The 23,691-nt window shown below is 42.1% G+C and overlaps 3 protein-coding genes and 1 pseudogene across 10 annotated transcripts in view, besides 1 other annotated feature; 1 reads left to right on the top strand and 3 right to left on the bottom strand.

Moving 5' to 3' along the window:
• Positions 1 to 4,033, top strand: part of cno (canoe) — a 47,453-nt gene extending 43,420 nt beyond the window's left edge. For 5 of the 7 annotated variants that reach the window (NM_001275343.1, NM_001275344.1, NM_079508.4 and 2 more), the window contains one exon: positions 42 to 435. In NM_001275343.1, coding sequence (NP_001262272.1) covers positions 42 to 234 — 193 coding nt within the window. In that variant the 3' untranslated portion in view covers positions 235 to 435. Of the gene's footprint in view, positions 1 to 41 lie in introns of all 7 variants that reach the window. The other 2 variants (NM_001316565.1, NM_169025.3) reach the window with 2 other exon arrangements.
• Positions 3,916 to 23,129, bottom strand: dpr16 (defective proboscis extension response 16). 2 transcript variants are annotated; one of them, NM_001300240.1, is made up of 7 exons: positions 22,751 to 23,129; positions 19,940 to 20,514; positions 8,203 to 8,699; positions 7,606 to 7,957; positions 6,948 to 7,174; positions 6,772 to 6,877; positions 3,916 to 4,589 (listed from the first exon to the last, which is right to left on the bottom strand). In NM_001300240.1, exons 2-7 carry the CDS (start codon positions 20,103 to 20,105, stop codon positions 4,471 to 4,473), a joined length of 1,467 nt encoding a protein of 488 aa, NP_001287169.1. In that variant the 5' UTR covers positions 20,106 to 20,514; positions 22,751 to 23,129; the 3' UTR covers positions 3,916 to 4,470. The 2 variants fall into 2 exon arrangements, with proteins under 2 accessions (NP_001287169.1, NP_001036677.1); NM_001043212.3 differs by lacking the exons at positions 19,940 to 20,514; positions 22,751 to 23,129 and having other exon boundaries at positions 8,203 to 8,811.
• Positions 4,827 to 6,459: a mobile genetic element.
• CR46401 lies at positions 9,931 to 10,215 on the bottom strand (annotated as a pseudogene).
• CG12590 (uncharacterized protein) lies at positions 13,136 to 14,425 on the bottom strand. Its single transcript, NM_141256.2, has one exon. It carries the CDS (start codon positions 14,284 to 14,286, stop codon positions 13,285 to 13,287), a length of 1,002 nt encoding a protein of 333 aa, NP_649513.1. The 5' UTR covers positions 14,287 to 14,425; the 3' UTR covers positions 13,136 to 13,284.
• Positions 23,130 to 23,691: the final 562 nt, after the last annotated feature.

Raw genomic sequence — 23,691 nt, 5'->3', positions numbered from 1 at the left:
TCTTAAAACATTTCACTAATAGATTTCATCCGTTTACGCAGAGATCCTCGTACGCGTCGACTGGCGGAGAAACAGCAGCAGCAACAGCAACAACGGGCTGGAGATGCGGTGCCCGAAAAGCTGTCGTTCAAGGAGAAGATGAAGATGTTTGCCCTGGAGTCGGGGGAAGATAAGACGCCCAAGGACAAACTGAAAATATCGCGAGCCCAACGAGATATAGACGCGGTGCACTAAGAAGAAGGGATCGTTGCTTAATGCTATGTACATACAGACCAGAATCCACAAAGCTTACACTTCAATATATTGGGGGCCAAGTTGTTACGTTAGCTCTACATAACAAAACACACACATAGATATATAGGTCATGTTATATATGTCGGAACACTTTAGAAACAAATAAACCTAACGAATTTGCTTAGCAAGGCAATAACAATCCATAGTTATCGCGTTTCAGAGTTAATAACCATACACAAAATGTTAACTGATTTCAATTAGTGAGAATGTCAGTGTATATCATTATAGTCTATATATACTATGTTTATATATACAAAACTGTAACGAGCCTAGACATGGCAACGAAAGCAAGGCGAGCCACATTTGTAAAGCGTTTTAAACAAGTAACTTTAAACTTAACCTTACGATTAACAATTTGTTACATCAGATTATGGCATACGATTTATGATTAGACGGCAGTGTAAATGAGCAAAGTTAGTTTAGATATTCATATACTTACCTGGAAACCGTGCGGAACAAGAAACGTTATATATATATATATATACTGTATCCATTAGAGAGCCACAACAGCGGTAAAACAAATGGTCCAATTATTCAATTATTAAAGTTATATTTACAAACCATGAACTAATGAGTAATGAAAAATTTATAGCTCACTTATATATTTTTAATTACTGCAACCATTTTAAACACCTTTTGAATGCAAGAATGGCAAAACCAAGAGCGTGTAAAGTTCGAATACGCATAGAGAATAACCAATTAAAATTACACGATACCCTAATGGCTTTAAAATTATAACAAAAGAATGACTTCGGCAGGCCGAGGAGTATATACCCTTGCAACGAAATCAGATAATTTTATGAAGTATAAGTCCGATACGTCCCAAACTCAGAACCATGTTTTACTGAACCTTTCATTTGGACAAAAAATGTATGAAATTTCAATAAAAACTATACTAACTTAATGTACTTTAATAATCACTGCAAGGGTATATGAAATTAAAATGTATTTGAAAACCGACCACAAAGGTGACAAAATATTTTTGTGCATTCCAAGTATTTCAAATCGAAACTAAATTCTAATTTATAAGACGAGATTTATTTAAAAATAAACCGATATTTTTTAAATGATTATTATAAAAGTAAAAAATAAAATGCAATCGATGCACGAATACATTCTGTAAAAAGAACTTCGTTTAGTTCTATGTTAAGCGCATTTGGGGTTACAAAATTCAATTACATATACTATATCCAAAACCCAAACAAATTCTGCAACGCAAATGTGCATATTTATGAGAAATAAAAAGTTAATTATATCAAAATCAAAAACCCGAAGCCGTAACACGCCAATGAATGTTTTGGTATTTACAAATCCATTCAAAAGTGAGATATATTTTGGGACTAGTGTCGAAGAGCATTTTTAAATTAATTTTTAAATGGAAAATAATTTATTATATATATTGATATTGATTGTAAAAGTTGCTAGTTTATATAAAAATCTATCTATCTATCTATCTTCTATCTTGCCACAAATTGTAAAACCGGCTGTTTAATGAGAACAGTTTTGATTTCGCGCTAAGAAAAATTCAAATTCGACGGTCCTGCGCACTACGCACCTACTTAACTGTTCCCGGTTATCAACAGGTTCTGGAAATGACCTACCTAAATATATTTTTCATGAAACTGGCAAAAGGCAGTAAGGCGGCTGACAAGTTATTGGCCTTTGCCGCAGCTGGGAAGATGGTCAAAGAACTTTAAATCAAAGTTTGCGCGGTGCACATAAATGCGGACCAAGTTGAAGAATGCCTTTTGCGATTTATGCTTACACTGAAACAAAACGATATGACCTCGTTGGCAACTTTAGCTTTGAATGTCCAAATATGTACTTAGATTTTAGGTTATTTAACTTCAAATGTCAAGATTTTGAATAGAATCACATCTTGAAGCTCCTTAAAACTGCGCAGGGTATGCAGTAGTCAGGCTCATTGTATTGCATTTGAGCTAGATGTAAGAAACAGAAATAATTTTCGTTGTTAAATTATTTTCTAAAAGTAAAATCTTCTTTACTGTTTTAGAAGTTGTTTAAAAAGTGCCACAATGTTTTTAAGTCCATGTATCATCTAGAAGGTGACTTCTTTAAACTACAGGAAAACGTATCACTTCGTTGCACAATAGAAGAGTTAAAAGCTATGTTTTAGTATTCATTTATTTGAATTACGCTGGTTCAGTTTATTTCACTTCAGTGATATACCGGCTTTAGGCCGCTTCATTAAGTATTTTCCGAAAGTTTTCAGAGGCCTCACACAAAATAATTTAAAAGTCAACGTGCAAACTTTAACCACTTGCTCAAACAGGAATCATTGGGCCAGGACCCGAGATCCGAAGCCAGTGCCCACGGCGAAGTGAATTGCCGATATAAGGCGAGGGTGTCCTTAAAGCGCATCCGAAGGAAATCCCTTTTGGCGTCGCGTGTGCGGGCGAAATTTATATTTCAGCAGTTTGCCATGTGAATTATTAAAATGCGCCAATCTCTTTGATACAGCACAACCATTGGGGATTGGGCCATAATCAGTTGGCTGAGCGGAATGAACTTTAAGAAATTGTTGACAGTTTGCCGCAAGGCATTCGAATTGCCAGCCGCGGAATTTTTCAATATTCGCGAGAGCTAATCCCCCGCAGACTCCCGATCCGCCGCTGTCAATATCCCCCAGCTGGCGGTGGCGACACCGCAGAAGCAACAGGGAAAACTGCAGGAAAAATGCGGGACAGCCACAGAGTGGAAAGAAAAATATGAACTGTGGGGAAAAGTTTCAGGATGCGGCGGCCATGGCGAATAAATCAAAAAGTGATTAGCCCAGTCTCCTCCGCCGCCTATCCTTTTCCCAGCTTCACAGTTCAGCAGATCCATAGCTCCTCAGCTCCACAGCTCCGCAGCTTCTCCTGGCTTTCTCACGCCATCTGTCCAGTTGTAAATAGTCTGTTGAGTGGCCGATGGGGCAGGACGAGGGTGATGGCGATGGAGAGGAGGAGAGGAGGAGTCCAAGGTGTGCGAACCTGGAATGTGGGCCAGCTTTGGCAGGGGGATTCAAACTTGGCCATAAAACTTTCGCCGCATCTTGGCCACGGTTGCTGAGGCTCTCTTTTCTGGTCAGTGGCGGCTTGATAAATGAGCAGCGTAAAGTGCGCGGCAATCAGAAAAATCGCACAAAATTATAGTTGGGCAGGCCATAAAACAATGGCCAAGGCGAAACAATGGCCAAGACAATGGTAGTTTTTCTCAATTGCTCCTCTTTTCTTGGTTTTTTATTTGCGTGTGCCTTCATCCCCTAAGTCTTCATGACCCCCCCCCCCCCTTCCACCGTCCACCTTCCCACGAGTTATGACAAGTTCTCCTATTTGCATTTTAAAATATACACATAATTTTCCGGCAAAAAATTAACAGAGCTGCATGGGTTGCTTCATGGAGTGAGTATCTCATTTAAATAAGTGAGGATTGGTGTTAAGGAGCTTAGCTTGAAAAAGGTAAGAGAACTTAGAGGCTCAGTCTAAAAGGCTACAAATGAGCATTAGTAGGACCATGAAATATGTAAATTAAAGTGGGAGGCTTGACAATAAAACTAAAGTTCTGCAGAAAGGATGAGACCTTTTAGGTTGAACAGAAATAAACATGAAAGAGGAAAATATTTTAACAATTAGTTCTTTATTAAGTAGTATCAGTTGCTTTACATCTTTAAAAGTTGAAATACTTTTTGCTAATATAGTTCACATTTCAAGTATTGTTCTTTTTACAATTTAATGGGAAAATTAATATGTGGTTTTAGTGCAATTTCAAATGACGAACAGAATTTCTTAATAAACATGTTAATAAATACATTTTAAGAAATCCTACAAATAAATCAAATCTGCAAATATTTAAAAACAATACGTCTCTGGCTTTTTTTACGCAAATAACAAATAACCGGTTGTCAGAATTAGTTCCTTATTATAATACTTAGTGAACTAGGTCTATTACTAGAGTAAAGGAAACATTGTTATGTCTAGAATTTGTATAAAAAAGTTTTTGGTTTTTGCCGGAAAGTTCGGCTCTGACTTAAAGAAGTATCAGCAGAATAAACAATGTAATCGCTTGAGTGCATTTTACCTAGAGGTTAAACTAATGTCTTAGACAAAACACCCGACCATATGATAATTCCAGCGCTCCTCATGGTGGGACTTCTCCCAGGACTCCAAGGAGTAATCATGTCTTGTTCAGGGCCACCAAAAGAAAGATTAGCCACTGGTGTAGACTAGTGTACCCGTGACCCAGTCTGTGGGGCCTAGCAGCAGTCGACTTTATGGCGGAGGCAGAATATTCCCCTGAAATAAGATATATTTAATTATTCATAATCTATTAATCTATTAAATCCATTATAATCCTATTATCTATAGATTCTTCATGGTGAGTATATACACCAGTTAATAGTCGAGCAAATGGGTATTCTACATTTCTTGAAAAGTATGTAATATGCTAGGATCACCATCAAAGTCGATTTGGCCATGGCTGTCTATTCGTATATTTTTTCTTCGTGTATTATAAGGCGATCAGCCGACATGTACAGTTGCGGTAACAATAATAGCACCATAAGCACATTTCGTGTTTGTCCCAGCGTTTCTCTATTTTCTGACACTTTTTCATCATTTTACTTACTAAACTTAAATACTACAATGATTTTCAATCGAAATAACAAAATTAGTAACAGATTAAATGGATACTTTAAAAATGATTAGTAAAACAAAAAAACCTTCAAATTTAGGCGGTAACAAAAATAGCACTGTTTCTCGTAGTTTGCCAAAACTAAGTAAAAAAATAAAAAAAGGATTCAACAAATGGATCATATCTTAAGAACTCTGTTTAAAGAATCTTAATATTTGGTTGCGTGACCTTTGTTGGCAATGACAACTGCGCATCGCCTTGGCATGGAGTCCACTAAGTCCTGGCACCGTTTTTGAGGAATTTTGGTCCATTAATCCTTGACAACACCCCAAAGATCCTCGTTATTATTGGGTTTGGCTTCAGAAACCTTTTTTTTCACGTCCGTTTTCGATTGGATTCAAGTCGGGTGACTGAGCAGACCATTGCATTACTCGGATCGATTTCTGCTCAAACCACTTTCTAGCTTTCTGGCTCGTGTGTTTTGGGTCGTTATCCTGTTGAAATGTCCAAGCCAACGGCATATCATCCTCGGCATATGGCAGCATCACATTTTCCAGGAGATCTGTGTAAATGTGCTGATCCATGATGCCTTGAATCCAATGGATCGGACCTACTCCATAGTATGAAAAGCACGCCCATACCATGATGTTTGATCCCCCGTGCTTTACCGCCTTAAAGGTGAAGCGAGGATTATATTCAGTTTGTGGTGGACGCCGAACATAAGTCCGAGAGCCTTTCCCACCAAACAACACAATTTTGCTCTCATCTGACCACAAAACGTTGCGCCACTTCTCCTCAGGCGAGTCCTTGTGTACATTGCCACATGCTTAACAGTCAAAAGCGGGACTTTTCTGGGACTGCACGCAATAAGGTGGTTTTGTCTTAAGCGTTTGCGAACTGTTTCCACGCTTGCAGCTATCTGAAGCTCCTTCTTCAGTTCCGTCGCCGGCTTAAAAGGCTCCTTCTTGCTTTGCCGAACCAAGCGCTTGATCTCCACGTTGGACATTGAGGGCTTTCTTCCACGTGTTTCGTCCTTTTCGACAAACAGCAGTGCATTGTGGATCATTTTGTTTGAACAACCGACAATTCGACCACTTTCAGCGTAGGTTTTACCTTCAGAGATCATGTTTTTAATCAAATTTCTTTTTTCGACGGTACAATGCTTTCCGCGACCCATAACTACAGAATTTTTGGTCTTCGTTTGGAAAAAATTCAATTAAAACCTTTAATACAACTCCTTTTTTCAAAATTAGTCGAAAAAAATCCCAAAGCAATCACTCCTATTCATTTTATTCAACAAATACGTGGTCAGTGCTATTTTTGTTACCACCTCATTTCGCGCGCTTTTGCAGCAAGTGCCCAAAAACAAAAAGAACCGTTACATTGAGAGAGTAAAAATTTCTTGCTCAGAGAGCCAACATATGGTACTTAATATTCATGCAATCTGACTTAAAAAAAATAAACATTTAATAATTTTTTTTAGCAAATCAACTTTCCACCTGCAGTAGTGCTATTATTTTAACCGCAGCTGTATGTCTACCTGCGGCTAGCTGAGTAACAGCCTGTTACTAACAGGTATCACGAATCAGCGTTCTCTCTTGTATTAGACACTTGGACATATAGGCCGACGGATAGACCAGATCCACTGACCTAGTTATCCGATTGGGAATGTATATGATCGGTTACCCAACAAGGTGTAACTGGTATGGAAATAAATTGTATGTCCTGTTTAATTTTAGCTGAACTTCATATGTTTTCAGTTATAATAACTCTTCCCAAAACCATTTCCAGATCCAGACCGGTCCAAAACCTAGACCGGTTGGAGTAATAATTAGTGTCACCTACCGCTCAGGACGTGCAACTGCATAGAAGCTGCCGCACTGTTTTCCGGCTCACACGTGTAGTTGCCGGAGTGAATCTTGCGCACCAGAGGAATGACCAGGGAACCAATCTGTAAAATCGATATTGTGAGATATCCGCTTGAGAACTCCGGCTCTGCCCAATCTGCTCAATTCGCTTACCGTGTTCCGATTGTGCTCGGTGCTGCCGAAGATATTCCGGTCGATTTGCGTGTACCATCCGCTCTGGGCGCCGCTGGCCTCGTTTTCGGCAGTCACTTGTTGGTCGCCACGGTACCAGAAGATATACTTGGGGGCCTCCAGGGTGCCACGTACGATGCAGTGCAGCTCCACCCTGCTGCCGGCCTTCACAAAGCGCTGCCGATCGCCGATTAGCTCGGTTCGGGGTGCTGTGGGTGGAAAAAAGAATAAGTAGGATATTGGTGCTCAACGCGAAATAATATATAAAAGATATTATCGCGGCTTGCGCGGGAAAATCTTAGAGCCAAATGTAAAGGGATTTCTATTGAGCTTTAGTTGAAATTTGCAGCATTACATTTTGAAAAAGGTTACAATGGGTTGGGGGCTAAGTTTAAAGCTATCTTTCGTAACTGCGACTAGATTCAAGTGCTGAAAATATAAGATTCAGATTGAAGACTATCCTATTCATACAGAAATACTTTATTAGGACCTCAAAATATCTTACTTATTAATTTTATAACTCAAATTTGTATCCCAACATAGAATTTTTCACCATTAAAAATGCCATCTATTTGACCTAGTCATATTTTTTCTTGCGGTGTATAAGTATATGTCGGCCAGCAGTAGTCGTCTCACTTACTTATCACAAACAGCTGCACCTTGGCGCTCATTTTGGGCTCCGTTGCCAGCTGGCACTCGTACCAGCCGGCGTCCTCCAGATTCACATACTTGATTTGCAGCGTCCAGCTGAGGCTGCTGCTGTTGCCCCTCTCCTGACCCCCAGGAACAGCGTGGGCGAAGGAGTTGCCCAGGGCAGCGACGGGCGTCGCAGTTGTGGACAGGGCCCCTCCGGATACAAGTGTCGTCAAGGTGGTCGACTGGAGCAGCGATGCGAACCGGGCATCGTTGATAAAGGTTGTGTGATCCACCGCAATGATATGTTCATCCCGCAACCGAACCCAGGAGAGCGGTTTTCCCGAGTGCTGGTTGAGCTGCAGGTGCGAATTATCATGGATATTATTTGTATGTTGCTTGTAATGGACAAAGGAGTTTGGAAGTAGGCTTGCGCCCTCACCAATAAGTTCATTCATTATTCTGCATTTCGCGTCACCAACAAGATTTACAATTGTGTGGCTTAGAAACCCCATTACAAAGTAGCCTCCTCACTCAACTGAATGGCTCCACATTGTTCCCATATGGCCTCCGAACCCATCCCCATTCCCAATCCTTCACTTACCTTGCACGGCAGATAGGCATGTTGGCCAGCTTGGACGGTGGCGTTCAGCGGGGGCAGGCTGAGCTGGCGGCGTGGCAGGAGCTCCCGTTCCTTGGCCAGCTCCTTCTCTCGCCGCAGCTGCTGGGCCTTTTGTTCGCTGTCGTAGGCGTGGAGACGGGACTGCTCGTTGGGCTTAGATGGCATCGGACTGCCGGACGGGCCGATGTCCGCGGGAGGAGCTGCTCCGGAGGAGGCATTCCGCAGCATGTGAGGCAAATCGGCTGGTATGAATTCCGGAAAGGGTGGCAAGTACGAGGGAATCGAGAAACCCTTTGTTAGCGTCGCAGTGTCCGGCCTGTCGCTCCACGAATCCACCACGGTTGTGTCGTACTCCTGCTGCTGTTGGTCATCGCCCAGCATCAGGACAGGAGATCCTGCCGATCCCATTGTGCTTGTCCCCGTCGCAGGCGAGGCAATTAGCGAGGCGTTCTCCATCGGAGTGGCCGTGGCTGCTAGCGCTGCAAAATAGGTCAAGAATGATGGGCCCATCAGTTGGCAAACTTTATCGAAGTTTTTCCGGACAAATAATTATTTCAGTCTTTTGACAAGCTGACAAACAATCGAAATGCAGCTGTCAGTTAGTTATGTGGAAAGTTTTTGCGGAATTAATACCAAATTAATTCCCTTTGCCTAAGTTATCTGCATTTTAATGGACTTCTTATCGAATTGGAATATATCAAGTTAAAGACTGCACCTTAAGAACATAAATACATACAAAAAATTTACCTTGAAGCTTCCTCGGTGTATAATAGCACCTCAATATTCCAAAGATGTTTCAGTTAAAAAAGTTAAGATCCCTAATTGATATACATATACTTAATTAAGTCGAAAACTCTTATTCCACCAGCTGAGTATTTTTTCGAGCGCTATATAAAGAATTGAAGTTTAAAATTTACTAAAATACATTTACTAACTTCATTTAAAGCATTTTTATTATGTAATAGTGGACTCCAAGCCAAAGCAAATTATTTTGTATATAACCCAACGGAATCTGTTTGTTCGCCGCCTATCATCAAATTAAGCGCATTAGGCAAGCCTTTTGTGTATTAATTGACAAATTGCGATATATTTTAGAAAATATACATTTTCCAGCAGCATATTGCAATATGTCATGGAAAATGCAAATTTATTTGCTCAGGGCATCTGTTCGAATGCATTTAGGTCAAGTGTATGGGGGTTTGAAAGTTGTATTTTCTTTTTAGCAAGGTGCAAAACAATTTATCAATTTATTTATAATTTCGTGTGAAATTCTCATTTTCCCCCCAGCTGCACTCCTCTGGGGAATGATACTCGGGTCGTAATTATGAAAGGAGAAATTATAAAAACTAAATTCAATTTGAGATATATTTTGATGGTTATCTGTGTAGAGAAACGCCCATCAAAAGCAGTTATGCCATCAGATGATATGGACTCCGCTTAGCTACAAATTACACATTTAAAAAAATTCGTTTAAATACAATTCTTCTAAACCAGTTCTCCTACTATGATGGTAAAATATGTATGTTAATAAGACAGGAGCGCATTACGAAATGAAATTCCCGAAACGACAGCTGTGCCCGGAAAAGGACCTCTTACGACGCCTAGTAGCACAGCCATCTTTCCAGGATGTGCCACAGACTAAGGGCAGACCGGACCGATTACTCAGCCTGGCGTGCGCCGTTTGTTATCACTGCCAGGACTGTCATCCTCTTAGCTCGCAGTAGTCTTGTGGCTTGGAGCAGGAATCTCAGAACATGCTTCTGACGCAGAAGGAGACCCCCTTTCCAGAATGGATCTGGGGCAAGAGGTCACCCGGTCTGCCCATGGTGGTGCGAGGACGCGCTGGGCATGTGGCTCCAGTGGGTGGAACAGTTGGCCTTTCTGCAGGACCAGCTCCTGAGCTCCGCCACCCATGCGGTGGCCGTAGTCCTGCTCCATCTGGTGGTTCAGCTGTTGGGCTGTGGTCTGGTCTTGGTCCGACTGTTCACAAATTTTGCTTTCACCTTGCTGGCTCGGTATGACCACATTCTACTCCCACCTCCACCTCCATCCGTGGATTGCCTACTTTCGGGAGACGCCGCCCCGTTCCAGTGTCGCGCCTCGGGCGGCAAATTTACGCGCAGCACAACAAACAACAAATGAGTATTTATTATGTAAATAATATTATGCCAAATACAAGCATAAAGTCAGCAGAGACTGCAGTGGAGTTGCACTCAAGTTTACATTTTTATTAAACGCTTCGCCCGAGAACAATTTGCAAAAATAGTTTTCCACTTTGCACTTTCCACTTGCGAGCAGCACAGCTGCAGGCAGTTCCTCCGCCTAAGTAGCCGCTGGAGTTGGCTTTAAGTAACTTAATTTTCCTGCAAACTTGCGGACATGGACCACTGCATGCATAGGATTGGGCGTAAGTTTGAACTCGATTATGGCTAGCTAAAGTTATGTATGCCACACTGCTAATTCAACGTTCAGTTGGAAACATATTAATGTTTCTCACAAAGAAGTAGAATATTAAAATTACTCATTTAATGCATTAATTATTGAGAGAGATGCTCATTAATGTTGGTCTAAGGTTATAAACTATGTTTTTCCCTTATTAGCTCCAGACTTTAATGGCACTTTAATGGTATTAAAGGAAAAGGATATGTTATCCATTCAAAAATTTGAGATTTTCTCATTTTATTCAAAGCTATGTTTTGTTCTGTTGTTCTTTAAACTTAGTTCAGCCTGTCATACCAAGTTTTGATTCAACAAAAGGACGCAATCCATCATCACTGGGTATCGGGGTATCCGCAACGAATGCAGCCAGTGGAGGCCGGCCGGCAGCTTCAAACGTTATACCCTCGTTTAGGTTTTCAATTGTTTTTCTTGCTGCCAGCATATCTGTGTAATTAAAAACTATTTGCACACTAAAGTTTATAAAAATAGCAACGGGCGGCACAACAAGTGCAAGAACAACACCGGTAAATGAGAGCCGCAGTTTTGTTGTGCGGTAATTAGTGTAACTGTTCAGTAAACCACATAAACTGATTTCGGTTTTGGGTTTCTGCCATGGCACTGACTACCCAACCCAACCCAATCCAATCCAAACCAACCGAACCTCACCAAACCACCCATAATATCCCTTTCGTTCATCCGGCACTCGTCACACACTTTGGGCACATAATTGAAACCATTTAAGGGGTCTTGAATTATTACTTTGTTAATGTTATTGTTTGCTGTCGCATTGTTACGGCAATAAATTTAAAATTTCTGCCCAAATGGTTGAGCAATGATTGGTGCAAATTTTTCGGCTTCGGAGCACATAGTACATTTATAGTATATAGAGGGGTGGGGGGCAGGATACCCCCCCCCCCCACCAAGGAGCTATAACATAATAATTCAAGTGGGGGTCGTTCGGCGTGGGGCTGCTGGTGGATGTGGTGGGGGGGGGCTTTATCTTTGTCGTGGGTTCTGTCAGGGAATTTCGCGTGAATTTTCGTATTTCGTATTCATTCGAGTGCAAAGTTGAAAAAGGCCAAACCCAACAGTCGGGGGGCGTGTCTAATCGGACTGCTGCCATGAGATGATGCATGGATTATATCGTTTGGAAACTGAACAACCATTGCAACTGTGCAGGAATTAAAAGCAAATGTTTCGGGGCTTAACATTTTAGGGATTACGTCGGAACGTTTAACACGATTTCTCCTACTCTTGTTATGAATTCAGTTGTCGGCCGTTTGATAAAGTTTTTAAAGTTTAACAATTGTGCAATTGTGCAGTAATCAAGACTGGTAAATACATATGTAGTGTTAGTGTTATAGTGTGTGTTACAGTTAGTGTTATAACTTCTATACTGAGATCGAGAGTCGTGCCATTTTAAATCACTTAGTTTAGTATTAAAACTGTTTCCTTATTGTAAATATATAAATAAAATCATATTTTATGACATATTATACATGACATTTAATTGAATAAAGGTCTTACTTTGGAAATTAAGTCAATACAAAATATTGGAAGAGCCAAAGAAACGTGATTTTTTGATTAGCCAATCTTATGTTTTCCCATTTCGAATTCAAACTTATTCTATTTCCATTTATTTCAAAAAGTTTGATTTTTCCTACCGTTCGGCGACATTCAATTTAAGAAATGACTGATTGCTACTTTTAAATGGAAAGCAAAGATAGCGAAGCAATCTCGAACCAAACTCCGCAGCCCATCAATACCATTTACGATCTTTGCTTTGTGCCATCACCTGTCCACCTGTCCACACCACCTGTCCGATTGGACATCCCCCACCCGGGTAACACCCAAGCCTGCTGGTTAAGATTGCTGCTGGGATTGGTTAACCTTATTAGCCGCTGCACTGCTGCTCGGACCCAATTAAGTTAGCCCAAACATACAAACCCACTCACTGGGTTGACGGGGGGCGGGGAATTGGTCTAATTAAGCGCCGTTCTGGACGGGCTAACAAGCAAGTTAAACACACACAGAACCATTTAATTCGTTTGCGCGATTTCTTTTATTATTAATTACATGCGGTACACATAAATTTCACTTCACCTCTTGTTTTTGGCAAGCACATTTTTCGTAATTTATGTGCTCGCTGATAAAAAAACTCATCCGCCTGGAAAAATGGCGATCCTAAAGCAAACAGGGCAAAGCCTTTCGAGCTTAGATCTGATATGTTTTATATGTTGTGTGCCACTCGAAGTGAATGGGGGCATCTGTCGGCTGGAGGTATTTTACGTGGGATTTGTATTCATTAAATTGTGGGAGTAAAGAAATGCGTTATCTGAAGGGAGGAGGGGCGTTTTAAGTGCTTTCCTCAGGAATTCACAATTAAATTGCGAAATTCCTTTTGAAAGTTGCAATTCAGAATCCCTTTTGAATATACATATTGGTTGAAATACAATGACAAACAGTCCCACATTTTATTGATATTCGGATTTTATTAGAGAAAGACCACATAGACCCACTTTAGGTGGTGATTTGTCAAAAGTTGACTAAGGAACACCGTATATTGTACATCAAGTGATGGCCAAATAGCTAAGGCTTGTTCCTTTACTAGGCGAATCTAACTCTTTATAAAGAATCCAGAGAACTGAGTACATCAGCGGCACTCGGGATACTCTCCTCTGGGAGATTGAGATCGGGTATATAACTTACGGCGCGGCCAAACTTCATGGAAAGCGTGCGACATGGCTGGTGCCATGTAGTCGCCTGGTGAGGATCCACTTCCTTGACTTGCAGCCACCGGCTGCTTGCACTCACGTCCTCCTGGGACCACTTCGTCAGCTCAGATCGCAGTCTGAGGGACTGGCTAAAGGTGAGCAGGAGTGGTCCTTCGATGGGCTGATGCCTTCTTAAGTTCAGGAGGCGGCGTAGCATGGGAGTTTCAAACAATATCTGACAGTTAAACAGATCCAGTTTCCTCAGAAGCGGATGCATGTAACCAAACGATTTGCCTATTATGCATCGCCGGAAGCTGAGCCGTTGGCAGGAGAAGGGCACTGGCGGGCTGTCCGTTTCAGCCAGATAGCAGTTGCTCAATCTCAGGTCGGTGAGGGCTGTGCATTGAGCCAGCTGAAGGTGGGAAAGATTCATGGGAGCGGCCAGCCCGGAACCATCAAAGGTGAGTCCTTGGAGATCGAACCGCTTGGTATGGATGATGGCCAGAACGGTGGGCATCCACTCCATTCCTTGACTGAGTTTGTGGCGCTGAAGCGTGAGATGGGTGAGGTTCACCAGGGAGCAGACGGCCAGTGGCGTTCCCACATTCAGGGGCATCAGCAGCACCTTCAACATCTGGCAGAGCCTAATGCTCCGAATGTCGTAAGTGGTGCCGGTACCCATCGTGTCGCACAGAAGTAGGCTCTCAAGCTGCCTGCAGTTTGTAAAGACCTCCTCCAGAGCCGCTTGCGACATGCTCCCCACGGAGAGATAGCGTAGTTTTTGCAAAACTTGGGTGTTTGGCAGCAGCTGACTGATAAGCTCCGTTGGCTTTAAATGGAGCATGCGGCACGTCCGTATCAACCCGCAATCATTTTGCTGGCCAATTCCCACCGCATTAGGTATATCGGCCATTCTGAGTGGTTCCGTTCTCGAACTTTATCAGATCAGAATTGTACAGGAAGCAGTGTCGAAAAAGTTAGCTACACTTGTATTAAAAGCAAAGATTAGACTGCTTAATTTAAAACCAGTAGTACCTAGGATAGGAGTTAATAACTTGCTTTTGGTTTAAACGCAATAACCTCAAACAAAAAAAAAAAAAAGACGCTTGCAATGCCACGTGGTTAGCTCCTGGTAATTATCCAGTTCTTTAGGGTTTAGGTTTGTCAAGCTGAAATGTGTGAACCCGCTTTATGTTGGTTCTTAGTACCGAATAATCACTATATTACAATTAGTTATATTAATAAGGTCTTTTATTATTGTCCACCTTCACTTTAGTCGAGATTTTTTAAGCTAAATGGCCGACAAGTTTAACGAGCTAGATCAGATTCGGTACCAATTAATTGGCGATATCTTTTATCGAAACACATGGCTGTGTCTTGTGGGTTAAACACTGTTTGCAGCACTAGTAGTATCTGATTTAAAGTATTTTAGTATTAGGAACAACAAATAATCTTTTTTTTTAAGACTATGACCTTTTAATCGTTTAATAGAAATCAATAGATTTTAATAATAATATAATATAATTTTATTCAATAGAATGATAATGAAATTGTGTATATATTCAATATTTAAAAATATGGTAACTTTTGTTTTTGCCCAGAGGTGGCGTTAGGTACAGAAATTATTTAAAAGTTTGAACAAGCATTTTGGAAGATTTTGAAACAAAGCTGAAACTCTCCATATATATAATAAATCGAGTGCAATGCCGATGCCATATTTATACTTTGATTGGCTAACTTATGTATGTATGTAAGTTGCTTGTTAGACTTCACAGATTTGACACAGATTTTAATCGCATTTGATTTATTGTTATAAACTGTAAGGGATCTGTACTTTTCGAAGCTCGGAGCTAGTGTCCGTTAAAGATAAAATGTCACGGTTTCCTTCATAAAATTAATTGTGAAAAAAAAAAATGGAACCCGTGCCTTCTTACGCTTGCCTGACCTAACGTCATTTTAATTTCCATGTATGTATTCACGCCCAAAGCGCCTCCAGATAACCCCTTCTGCTCCATCTTCCAGCGAGCAGTCGAAAGTGTCACTGGCTTTGTGGTAGTCTGACAGTTGAAAAATGTGGTGTGGCCACAAAAACTGGCTCCGCACCAGGATCCTCCCCCGGCTTCCTTGCGAAGGCGCCTCCGAGGTGTGCCCCATTGGTATTTATGTGCCGAAATTAAGCCAAGAGCGGCTGAGTTGGGATGAGCGGACTTGGTCAAGACCCAGAAGAGACGGCCATTAGACCATTCCAGAATCACTCGTCCAGAAGCCGCACACGCGTGTCGCATGTCGCATGTCGAGGCGCATTAATTAGAGGGCATAACTTGTCATTTATTGGTCCGCAGCATTCAGCAAATATTAGCAACTCCCCAATTCCCCCTTATGTCGCTCCAGGCTCAGCTCAAAACATGCATAATCGAACTGTTCAAATGGCTGTCACACGCACTCACTGGAAGGTACACAGCGAGAAAAGAGAGCAAGTATGCTGGTAAAAAATATATCAAGATTAGATAACATTCTAGTTATGTTTCAACGTATCTAACCAACTATTCCAGCCCATTAAAGTATTTAATGAGTCATCTTTATCTTAATACATATAATGCATATGTGGTTTATAATTCCATTGAACATGTCATCATTTAAAATCATTTCATTTTTATGGAACCATCTGATTTCATGTGCCTGGCGACAGACAGTTAGCATGGTCGTAGTCGGGGGGGTTCCGGCCGAGGGAAAGCATTTCTCATTGTTGCGAGGGAAATTCACAAGCCACAACCATTTGCATTCCCCACACAGTTTCACCGTCCGCATTCCCAAAGAAACTCTTCACATGGCCGGAGGCTGTTTGCAAGAACGAGCAGAGAAGTAAAAATGGAATCATAAATTCCAGCTTGTGCATATCCCACATCCCATACCCATACTCATACCCAATCCGGCACAACCCGTCCGGATCCGACCTACATCAGCAGCCGTCGCACATTTTATCAATGGTTGCACGTTTTGTTGTGGCTACCCTTTAACTCCTACTGGCCATCTTGGGTCGGCCGTGATCTTGGCACCTCAGCATCTTGGCATCTTGGCCATGTTGTCACGATAACAGCGCTCTTTTGACAAGGGTGCAGCCACTGATGGATTGACGACGGCGATCTTATAGGTTCAGTACGTCACAAGAAGTCTAGCATTTTATGAATGTTTCTTATCTGTAAGTTCCATATACTTGATTTTCCACGAATAATTACTAATGTACGATGATTGACACACGTTTGAAGAGGTTACATACGCGGAAAGTACTAACTTAGTTCCTCAGAATTTGCAGTGAACCAGTGTGTCGCATATCAATCCTTCTTTCATATACCTTATACTACCTTATGTTTCATTTTTTGTTTAAGCCAAATGGCGGCGCGTCGCATCGTTCACTTGGACGACAGTGGGCCGCCTCGGCTTTTTGCGGTATTCAGCTCTCGCACACAGCAATTACACGGCTTAAATGGAGAGCGTGGGGGCGGGGCGATGGGCGATGGGGCGTGGCAGGGCGCGCCCATTTAGCACTCGACTGGCTTTGATTGCTTTAAAGCGTTTTCCACCGCCACCTCCTCGGATTTTCACAGCACTACGCCTCCGCGTCTCCTGATTGACGATTGTTTCCTTCGCATTGTTATTGCTCATAATTTGCACACATGAATAAGCAAGTACATAACAACATTAAACGGGGGACAGTCGAGTAGGCCTAATACTTATGCCGGGGGCTCATTACTGACTTGATGCGAAAACGTGGCCCAAACATCCTCGTGTGTGGCCATTACGAGACTAGTATGTATGTACATAGAGTATAGTATAGGGGGTTGCCCCACTTGTTCAAAACCGAATTTATTGTCTCGGTAAATATTCGAATTAAGTGGGGGTGTTAAAGGGTGTATTACTATCGAAACGAGCAAAAGAGGATACTGTCGGATCTTCGTAATTGAAGAAGCATTAAATATATAATGTAATTAAGCCTTGAACTGCCATTACTGACACTCGATGCAATTTTTTTGTATTTGTACGCCAATGAATGTGTTTTTTTTTTAACCGAAGTTAGATCTGGTTTATTGTGACTAAGCTGGACAATAAATGGCCTTCCCCTATGTATTCTATTATGTTTCATAAACTGTTGGCTTGTTTAAAACCCTTGTACCAGCCGTAAATGTCGGTGGGGCAAACATATGGCGTGCATATGAAAACTGAGGCAGGACGACAATCCAGAGTTAATTAATTACAGCCAGCAGCTATTTATTTGTCTGAAGTATCGCCTCCAATGCTCCAAATGGGCTAAACCGGAATTTCTTCAAGGGAGTACTGGGTTCGGGAATTATTTTGTGATTCCTGAGTTGGACCGTGAAATTTATGGGCTCTCAGCGAATTTAGCTAATGGCTGTATTAGCGACGCCAACTCTTTGGCTCAACTTAGCGCAGTTATTTAATTAAAGCTCGGCCCTTGTGCCACGCCCCTCTCGCTCCGTCCACCGCCCATCGGGCGAGTGCCTTTTTATTTTTCTCCGCCCTCTCCCCTCTCCGCAACACCAACGGTTATGTGTTTTGGCCATAAATAAATTAAACGTGACATTTGACCGCCATTTGTCTTGGGAGCCGCGTCCTATGGTAAATACTTGTATCTCTTATATAAAACATAGTTGATTCACCCGCTGCTGTTTTGTATGCGGTATGGTCGTGGCATAATTAACGCAGATGGACATGGGCGTGGCTGGGCTTTTGACCTTGGCTAGTGCGCTGATTGATGGCCTAAGTGTTATTTGAGTGTCTACTTATTTCTGTTCTCGCTTTGTCCCATTGTTTACCACAAATTTCGCATCTGAGTGTGTGTGTGTGTGTGTGCGTGTGAGTGGGTGGTCCTGCGCGTTTTTGCTGGCCCCAATTTAATTATATCACATATGAGCCCGGATGCGGAGAATGGGTCATGTGTTGTTAATGATATTGCCTTCGCATTGCCAGCAGTTCAACTGAGATTGATTAGAAGCGGCAGCAGGAGGAGATAAGCGCAAAAAAAATGATTATACTATTTAACAATTACTCGGACACAGGAACTCGAGACGCCTTGAAAAGTGCCGCCCGAAGAGGTTTGATCAGTGAACATTTGGCTGAAATACTGTTTGGTGTCTGAATGTTTGGTGTCTGAATGTTTGGTGCCTGAATAGATAAGTGAGCCTGAAATATTAAAGGATTTCCTCGGAAGTCCAATCAATTTGAGGCAAACACTCTGTCAGGCTGAAATAGAAAACTCTGGTAATTTATTCAATCCGATGCTCGGCAAAATTCTTCGAAAATCAAGGTAAAACCAAGCCATGAATTAGACAATTTGATAAAAGCTATTTGCACAGACGATGTCCCGGACCAGTTGTAATTTCACAGGGGAAAGGAGTTCCATCACGCATCCGACCTGTTGAACGGACAACCCCCACCCCATGCACGCAAGAAATTTAATCAACTCGAGACTCAGAAACAGAAACAGAGACGAGTTAGCCGACCCCTTCCAATTAGGACGGCCTAGAAAATATGCCAGGCATTTTCATAAACTAAGCAAAAAGCGAGGCAAACATCAAGAGCGAGCAGAGCGGAGTCAAAATCTTCACACGCTGCGTATGCGTAATGAGTTGCTGGCACCGAAAGCGAATACGAATGCGAGATTTCCTTTCGCGTGACAGGTGTCTGACAATCATGGGAGCGCGTGTGTGAGCTCGACTAAATGAAAATTTGCACTGCACGATTAAATTAACTCGACAAGCTTATAAAAATCGTGCCAACGAGTTGCCAACGACAATGCAGCCAAGCAAATCTCATCATGTAAATTAAATTTGGCAAACGCTTCACTCGACACTTGCGCAAAAATGTGCGAAATTGAATTAACTATGCATGCAAAAACAAAAGCTTAGCGCCACACGGAGCAGCAGAGCCATGAAACTTGGAACTCAACTCGACCCATCCCAACCCAACTTAGCAGTTCGGAATGGAGCTGAGCACGTAGCCAAAAGTTGGACAGGGGTGCAGGGATTCGGTGTTCGGTGCTCAGTGCTCAGTATCTGGGATTTGGAACGGACTCCCATGGTAAACAAAAGTTCTCCAGGGCGTTCCTGTAAGCGATTTTCCCGCGGACGCGAAAGCCAACGGGATCAAGCGATTCGGACTAGTTGCTAGTTGCACAATTGGTTGCCTAACGGCGGGTATTCAGATGTTTCATAACATCGATTTGGGGTGTTAAAGTGCTAACGGCCCTATGATTGGCCTCGAAGTTGGAATCTGACTACAATTACTTCCTTGAAAACAAAACAAATTTATTTGGAAGCATGAAAAGCATAAGTCAAAAACGCATGATCAGATAGCTATCTATTAAATGCTCTTATTATTATTATATTATAAAACTTATACAATGTTTTTACTTATTTATTTCTAAGTACTTAATAGATGTTTCATCCTAGAACAAAATTCACCCAAAACTTTCCACAAAATCCGTGCGTAGAAGTGTAGCCCGGAATGTCGTGTCGGCATCACCCCAAGTAAAAGAAGTTTACACTTACGCGCTCGCATGCCACGAAAGCTGACAGCTGCCAGAAACGCCAGCAGTATGCTGGCAGTTCCCGGACTCCTCCCGCTCCCGGCCAGGATGCCTGCCCCTCGTCCACCTGGAGTTCCTCCTGCGCCGCGCTCCCTCTGCCGCCAGGACATTCCGCTGGGCGAGGGCATCGGCAACTGTCGGATGTCGCACCTGGGCGGAACGGAGCTGGGATTGGTTTGGGATTAACGTTCAGATTTCGTATTTGGTTTGGTGCTTGGTATTTCGTATTTCGTATTTCGTATTTATTTCGCACAGCTAGTTAATCCAAGTTTCGCCGACTCAAGTAGCATGTCATGCTGCTGCGTGCTGTTTGCTCCGCGTTGTTATTTAATTATTTGCATTGCTTTTATGAAGTCTTCTCGGTTGAATTTGCATACCGCACTGTGCCGGAGGAGCAGTAGTTGTGGTGGTGCGGACGTGACTGGGCTGCTCCGCCAGTTGGCCAGGATTTCTTCTATTCCACCGAGTCAGACCGCACAGAACGTATGTTTTAACTTATTTCTTGCTTTATTTGGCAGGCCAACCGCAGCAGCCAGGCTAGAACGGCAAAAAGGAAAAAAAAAAAACAAAATATAAGTCTGGTCCGAGGAGCGTGGAGAGCAGCAAGGAGAAAACCAGCAGGATTCACTGCTGTTAGCATTCTATTTATGTGATAAATGGATATTTATCCGGCTCTGGCTCTGGGCGTAAGTTTCGGCCTGGCTTGATTATAAGTCAATAAATTAATGAATTGCATGACCCCAGCCCAGTGCTCTTCCCTTTGCGCCCTCCATTAGTTCTAGTTCCTCCACTTCTGCTGAGTTTGGCAAATTTTTAATGGCTTGCTCGTTATTTTTTGTTGGCCAAATAGTCGTTTGGCCCACAAAACTGTGTCGACTCCTCTAAATGAATGCCAGAGCCCCATTTATCCGGCTCAGAGTTTCCCGAGCTGCCGAATCGAAGTCCCCAAATTGCAAAAAATGGGAACTCCTAATGCATTATTGCACTCCATAACACGGCCAGATTAGAAGGATGTCCTGCGATGCTTGCCATCGTGTAATTAGGGTAGCTAAGCAACAAATTGATATTTATTTTTCTACCAAGTCCCATTAACTTGCGAGATTTCCCTAATTCACCAACGGACAGACGGAGATTAGGGGCAAATGCAAGTAATCATGTTGGCGAACAGCAATACTTTTCTACTGAAATAACTTTATTTATTCATTTCACATATATATTTGGCTGCACACAATGATGGTTTATAGTTTAGCGGACAAAAAATCATAATGCTTTCGAAGAGGATTGAGTATGTATAAATCACAATATATTCCACGGGATAGAAATGAAATATATGAGCAGTGGGCAAGATTACTCAACCAATAATTCTAACGGAGGTGCACAGGCTAAGCTGAGTGGTGAACTATGCGAAATCTTTTAGATACATTTAATGCAAAGCTGCTTAGGAAACTATCTGCAAAATATATTTACAGCTGCTAGGTTAAACGTCGGGATCCTTTCTCAATTTCCCCACCGCTTCCTGGGAATAACTATGGCACTTTATCCGCTTATGCTTCGGTTTCTTTTTGTTTTTGCTAGGCTAATTGAAGTGCAATTGGGGCGTTAAAAATCCTTCAGAAAATATAAATATAATTTGAACAAATTTCTTTGCATGTGTAAGTAAATAAATTTGTTTAAATAATTAAACTTGCCACCGTGTGCCAAATTTTAAGCTGCTTTTTCGACCGAACTGAGATACTAAGCCATTTATTTACTCAATGAAACACAACAATACAAATTTATAGACTGTGCAATATTCTCTACCCACCAAAACATAAGTTAAAAAAAATATACTATCACAAGCCACAAATTCCAAACCTAAAGATTGAAGGCCGTTTATAAATTCTTTATTTTGTGGTTTTTTAATCCGAAATAATACGAGGATATTGATGACTTTCTGAAATACTGAGGCACCTGGCTCTCCCACTTCTTTGCACTTGTCATTCAAACTGTACTAAAACTGTCTTTATTTGAAGTAAAGTGTTCTCTTCTTTCACACACTTGATATCTGAATTTCTAGAGAAATGCCTGAGAATTGTTGATATTTCACCTCGTGATACTTGATACTATTGCCGAATTTCTGCGCGCTGGCAAGCACAAAATCCTTTTCGCGTTTTCAATGTTTTTTTTCAGTTTTTTTGGAACAGCTATCCAGTTTCTTGGCCAATACTGGCACCTGTTTCAACACCTCGACGACTATTGATTTGCCAGCAGCCTGGCTGACTCCACCCATACAGCTCTGGTTTTCCACCTTCTGCCTGCCCGTCTAATGATACCAAAGATGCGAGGACTAACGTCTTTGCACATTAATGAGTTTTTAAATCCATGAAGCAGCACGATTCCAGGGTGGGGCTCAGCTTAGCCAGCCTCTAATCAGATTACATTTCCATATATTACATCATATGCTCTTCAATATAATCAAATTGAAATAGATGGGGGCAGACAATAGCACGTGCCAGCCTCAGAGGGAAGGGGTGGGACCCCGGCCAGGTCACATCTTTCACTCCATTCACATCAGTCAAATCCTTCACGTCGTCCTCCGTTCTTTTCATTTCCCACGCTTCGTTGGTAGTCGACGACGCCGACGACGCAATCAACGTTTGACGGCGTTTGACTTTCGATCTTGCCTGGCTGCCTCCTTGTGGCCCTGCCTTTGTATCTGTATCTGTATCCGTTCTAATGCGCAGCAATTTAAAATGTGATTTTCCTTGATTTACAAAAGACACATTGCACTCACAATCGTAGCTCACAGGATTTCACAGCACTCTTGCGGAAATCGAGGGCGGGCATTCTCGCACTTCACTTCGCGACACTTTACTCTGTGGCGCGGCGGGGGCGGAGGCGGACACGCCCACATTCTGGTTGGCACAGATACGCACAATGAAAGACCGGCCGGCGATAAATCAGAATCCGTTCGAGAATCCGATTTTGGGTGCGGAGGTGCCAAGTGCATTCACTTTCGAGACCCACAATCGCGCGCCGCGAATAATTCAAACGTATGCTTCCTTATTAATGATTTCCGAAATTTGCGCTTTGTTCCCGCTCTACGTCCGCCGCTATGCCATGCAAATTTGAAACTGAATCCGGACCATTTCGCGATTCGATTCAAAGTGTGCCTGTGCCAAATGGTTTGGTCCATTTTATCCACTGGGATGATTTACCCCTCCTGATTCGTTCGTACCGTCCCGCAAGGTCCCGATTACCAGTGTTCCCATGTTCCCCTTCTGTTGCCACGACGAAGGACAATGTGGGAATGGGAATAGGTCCGTTTCAACTGGGGTGATTTTCCCCTCCTGATTCTGATTCACAGCGTTTCGTTCTTCGCGATTCGTTCGTTCCGATTTACAGTGTATTCCATCTTCCCCTGTGCACCTATTCCCACATGTCTACTGTTGCTTGCTTGGAGTTCCCCATGCAAGGACGATGTGCGAGTTTGGTCGCTGTTCTCAGTCTACTGTTAAGGGATTCTGTTAACCGTTTCGAATCAACAGGCAGTTAAAACCAGTATTTACTGGCTTTTACTCACGAACAGAGGCTTGTGGCCACAATAAATAATATAAACTCATAAAAAAATAAATAAAATAAAAAATAAATAAATAAATATTTAAATATATAAAAAAATAAGTAAATAAATAAATAAAAAAGTAAATAAAAAGTAAATAAATAAATAAATAAGTA

Source organism: Drosophila melanogaster, chromosome 3R (assembly GCF_000001215.4).
Source record: "Drosophila melanogaster chromosome 3R".
Taxonomy (NCBI): Eukaryota; Metazoa; Arthropoda; class Insecta; order Diptera; family Drosophilidae; genus Drosophila; species Drosophila melanogaster.
This window is presented reverse-complemented; position numbering and strand designations above follow the sequence as displayed.